The sequence below is a fragment of the Cynara cardunculus genome (genome assembly GCF_001531365.2).
Source record: "Cynara cardunculus var. scolymus isolate 2C chromosome LG 5, CcrdV1, whole genome shotgun sequence".
Classification (NCBI taxonomy): Eukaryota; Viridiplantae; Streptophyta; class Magnoliopsida; order Asterales; family Asteraceae; genus Cynara; species Cynara cardunculus.
Window position 1 is genome coordinate 35215454 of NC_037532.1, and position 5127 is coordinate 35220580.

Consider the following 5127-nt stretch of genomic DNA (forward strand, 5'->3'; position numbering starts at 1 on the left):
ACCAACTTCCCCATTATAAAGGCTGTCACAAATATTCTATTCAGAAGAATACCCAAACTACCCTCCAACTACCCTCCACTTACTTACAATTAAACTATTTAAATCTTCTTTTATATGTGAAACGTACAGTAGGCTTATCACATGGTTGTATGTCGCACTGAATGATACTTGTGATTAGCTGTTGATTTGTGGAGTGGGAGGGATGATACAATTGGTGGAAGCAAATATTGTCCTCTTGTTCCTCTTTTTCGATGGCTGACCTGCTATATGAGGACTTGAGGATGCAAGAGAACTTCTAGAATCACAGAAGCATATAGATTTTTGATACTTATCCATACTAGAAGCCTACAACTTATTATATGCTATAGTGTGCAAGTAAATTGCATCCGCCATCCTGATGAATCTAAAGAAAGCTTCTAAAGATGCACTTTCTCGTCCCAAAATCAATGTCCACGATGAAAAAGGCACACAAGTCTAGAAATATGTAATTATTACACTTTTTAATGAACTAAATTACCAATTTACCCATAATAATGAAAGGAGTAATGAATTTCTCTATCTCATAATTAAGGGTAGAATTGGAAGTAGACACTTACTTTTGAAAGTTGACACTTATTTTGGGGCGCTGGGAGCAATAGAAGAATTTTTATGCTGCCTACTCTTGTACTTCTCGAGTATTGACAGTTCATCGGATTAATGCACCGATATAAATGTAGTAAATTAACAACTTAGCCTCTTAGGTATGCAAGTACTACCCCATACTTGTCCATGTGCTCTTAGAAAATGGCATTGAGGGTGCGTTTGGTATGCAGACGGGACAAGATTGGAAAGACTTGGATCCGACGGGTGTGATTGAGGTAGGCCAGTGAAAGAATTGTGAAGGGTTCTAGGGTTTTGATTTCATATGGGTAGTTTAGTAATTTACTAACTTTGTCCCATCTTCTTGGGACAATTTCGTTCTGTCCTAGTCTGATGTCGCACCAATGGGACACATTGATGCGACATTTTAAAATGTATTCCTTTTAAGTGAAGAGTAAAAGTACCTTAACTAATATTACACCGTTGTACTACAAGAACCGATTTTGTACTTGATAAGCATGAGCTAGTAAGCACGTAAGGTTTCTGTTCTACATTCCAATAACGGAGTGGTCCTTGTAAAATGCTTACTTATAAGGATAATTCGTATAGTTCCTGTTTTACCCCAATTGGGATATATACCTCTTAACCTTGAGGGCCAACTCAACTGACAAATAAAGACTTTGCCTTGGAGCTCCTTCCCATAGGTCATTCATTCGAGTCTCTTCAGGGCCATTGGGGGCAAATAAATATTAGGCCTTGGGGCTCCTTCCCACAAGTCGTCGACTCGAGTCTCTTCGGGGCCATTGTGGATTTTTCTGGCTGTTATCTATACGACCCCATGGGATTAGTCGAGGTGCTTTCAAGCTGGTCCAAACACCTGGTTACCAAAAAAAGTGCATACCTAACAGAACATGAACATTTTCTTGGTAATAAATGGAGTGACTATTAGTCTGAGTCCAGCTCTTGTGGATGCATCATATGGGACTGCATGCAATGGCAGACCCAGAATTTTTGCCTAGCGGGTGTATCTTTAAGGTGGATCAAAGGCTCACAAAGTCTTCCGATGTGCTTTTAGCTAAATTCCACTTGAGGGATTTTTTGAGAAGTTAGGTTGATTTCGATGGACTTCCCAGTTTTTCGATATTTTGGTTGATTTCAAGGTATTTTTGGTTGATGTTTGTTATATTTTCTAATATCCCGGAGCACCCCTCAAAGTTTAGCGGGGTGCACCTTTCATACCCCATAAAAATTTACTTGGGAAAATTGGTTGAGTGGGTGCATGGGACCCCTCTCGGGCCTTTGTAGGTCCCTCCTGACTGCGTGGGTTGTATCTACTATAAAATATTTTACCCCCACCATCCCCTAAAAAACAATTTAGGACTTTTGCAACCATCTCTTGAACAATATTACACTTGATTTAATGCAAAATAACAAATATACTCTGATTTAATTCTAGGAAAAATGCAGGGTATATCATATTTGTTTTGATGTTTCCTATAGGACCATCTTTCTTTTTTGGGGGAGGGTGGAAGCATGACTCTAGAACCTTTTTATCTCTTTATGTTCCCCATCAGTAAAGTCTTTGTATATTGCTTGCACCACATGCATTGTTTGGATTTCTGGAGACATGCACCAAATATTCTCATCTAGGTCTGATTTATAAGCAGTTTTAGGTTGTGATCACTCACAATAGAAGCAGCTCATTCTTCTACTTCATGTTGCCGGGTGTGTGTATATATATAGGGTTATATATATAGGTGGAAGTTCAAACAAGAACAACTTCATTTTACTAAAACGCGACAAACACTCTATCACATGTGATAATACACGTGAGGGAACCTGGTCGTGTGCGATCTAGGCCATGCCAAAGGTCACCCACTTATGTCTTTGATTTAGTATCACATGTGATTGACTACAGTAAAAGGGTCTTCTCCTGATTTCGTGAAATGAAGGTATTCTCGTTTGAGTAAGATTGACAAAAATGGTAAGGACGTAAGAATAACGATCCACATGTGAATTATTAGTAAAGGAAACGTGGGTTCACATATGCATCTTCACATGTGAATAAATGGTAAAAAATTAGGTAAGCAAATGTGGGTTCAAATATGCATCTTCAAATGGATTTTTTTCAGGTTTACCAATGATTCACATATGAATAATTTATTCTTACCATTTTTTTCCTTTCTTATTTGAACCTCCCTCTGTGTGTGTATATATGTATATATACCCTGTGGATGAAGAAGTCCCATGTCCTGTGAATGTTTTGTGCAAAGCTCCTACTCTCCGTCACTGCATCCTTTTCTGAATTTATTAAGTTATATGTTGCTAATAGACTGCTAGATAAAATTTCTTATACATTGTATTAAGCCTTTACCATTCTTTTCTAGCTAAGTAGCAGTAAATATAATCTTATTCTTTATTCATTCAGAGCTCTCCTGTTGTTATTGGTGGTCGAGAGGCTGTCGTAGAGATAAAGAGGACTACAACTCGAGGTATGTTTCTTCTTGTTGCTTTGCATTTGATCTTGTTCGGTGACAATTGCAAAATGCAAAAATGTTTGGTTTAGTTCTTATTTAGGGGTTGTTTGGTTGGTTTTCCATTAAGTCTTGTATGGATAAAGTTGTCTGTGTGGATTAAGCTCTTTTATAGATTGGGAGGATTTTTGTTCATGGGTTTTTTCATAGATGGAATAAGCGTCTTTTTCAATTGGGAGGGGTAGGTTTGTAAAAGAACTGGGTTTTCTGGATAAAGTTTCCCCTAGAAGCTTATTGAATAAGCCACTTTCTATATTATTAAGCCACTTCCAAACAGTCATGTGTAGCTGACCAAATAAACTGAGTCTCATTAAGCTCATTAAGTTGCTAAAAACAGGCCCTTAGTGTAACAGAATTTTTTTCTCCACTGACGTAACAAAGTTTCAAAATTTTATATTTTATACCCATTTGACTTGTAACCTCATGATTTTGTAACATTATAAAGTGGATCCCAGTTTATGAAAGGTTTAGAAAATGTTTACGAAAGAGTTGCAATGAAATGGATGATAAATTTGACATCCACGTCATTAAATGTTACAAGATTGCAAGTTATGAGTAATAAATGGCAAATTTCGTTGCCTTCTGATACATTTTCCCGTGACAGAATTAGTCGTAATACTCTATCTTATTTCAAAGATTGCGTCCCTTCGTTTTAGAGCACGAATTTTATCGATAATTTTGTTGTTTTCAAGCAATTTATTCTTGCTAAACTTGGTCTTGTTTCTTTTCCTCTACTTATAAAGCGGAAACTGAAAATGCCTCCGAGTTGGATATGCCCGGTTTGTTTGGTTTTTTATAGATTGAAAATTAAAGTTTCTTCTAAATGTTAATTGTTGCAGTTGGGACTGGGCGTGGCAGTCGTTTTCCGGCAGGACGCGGTGGTTTCAGGAATGAAGGATTCAGAGGACGTGGTGGAAGCTTCAACGGTGGTCGTGGATATGGTAGAAGCGACTATGGTGGTGGGCGTGGTGACTTTTCTGGCCGAGGAAGAGGCCCTGGCGGACGTGGTGATGGTTATCACCAGCAAGGAAGAGGAAGAGGCGGCAGAAGAGGCGGCTCAGCCCAATACACATCTACCACCGCCTGATTTAATCTCGTTTTTTCTGACAATTTAATTTACTGCCAAATTCCCCGCACTCGGTAGAAGGTTAGTACATCTTAGCGAAAAACTAATTTCATGACCAAAAAACCTGTTTTTATCTGCTGTTAGTTTCAGCTTCATTGGCATTCTTTCTAACAAAATTTGTTTTAGGTGGCTTTTGTTTCACAGGGGTCAAAATGTAATTTTGCAAATTTTAAGGTTTCCAATTAAATTCACCGTAAGTTATTGGTTGCTAAATTGTTCGCATTTGAGTGAGATATACTGTATACTTTTCATCTGGTTTAGTTTACGGAACGTCTTAATAAACCAGACCAAACCAAATTGACCCAGTATTCAAAGGGCCAGAGGTTGAGATGGATGTAGATCTAACATCTATCTTAAAGAGAGAAGTGACTGTTTTTGTGAAGACTCCTGAACATTTCAGGTTTTTTGGAAAACGGAAAGATAGAGCGAAATTTGGAACGTCTTACACGAGAAGCTTTATGCGTTTCTATAAAGTATTGATTTTGATGTTTTGTCGGTTCCAAACTAGCGTATTTTTGTTGTTCAATTCAGTTATTTTCTTTAGGCTTCAGAGACAGATCTAGAAATTCTTCAAGTGGTGGCACAATGTAACTATAAAAAACAATCTATTTTTTCATAATACTAGTACATGTTTGTCCTTACATAGAAAAGACCTATGTTCGAGTCTTGTCTGTGTATATTTTTTAAAATACAAAAGGTATGTAAAACGACACCAAATTTAGGGGCTGTTTACCAAACGCTTACTCGGGTAAGCGTTTACCAAGTCATATTACCTCATCGGATGAATATGGTAAGGAACAAGAATCTTACTTGGTAAGAGCGAGACACGAACCAAGAGTTTTACTCAGTAAGTGTGGGCGATGACTCTTACCATGGTAGCACTTACTG

General features: G+C 37.7%; 1 protein-coding gene across 3 annotated transcripts in view; it reads left to right on the plus strand.

Annotated features, from left to right (window-relative positions):
- The window catches only part of LOC112513650 (ras GTPase-activating protein-binding protein 1-like), a 15490-nt gene extending 10818 nt beyond the window's left edge, over window positions 1-4672 (plus strand). For 2 of the 3 annotated variants that reach the window (XM_025119982.1, XM_025119983.1), the window contains exons 7-8: window positions 3008-3071; window positions 3953-4672. In XM_025119982.1, coding sequence (XP_024975750.1) covers window positions 3008-3071; window positions 3953-4200 — 312 coding nt within the window. In that variant the 3' untranslated portion in view covers window positions 4201-4672. The remainder of the gene's footprint in view (window positions 1-3007; window positions 3072-3952) is intronic. The other variant, XR_003069287.1, reaches the window with a different exon arrangement.
- Window positions 4673-5127: the final 455 nt, after the last annotated feature.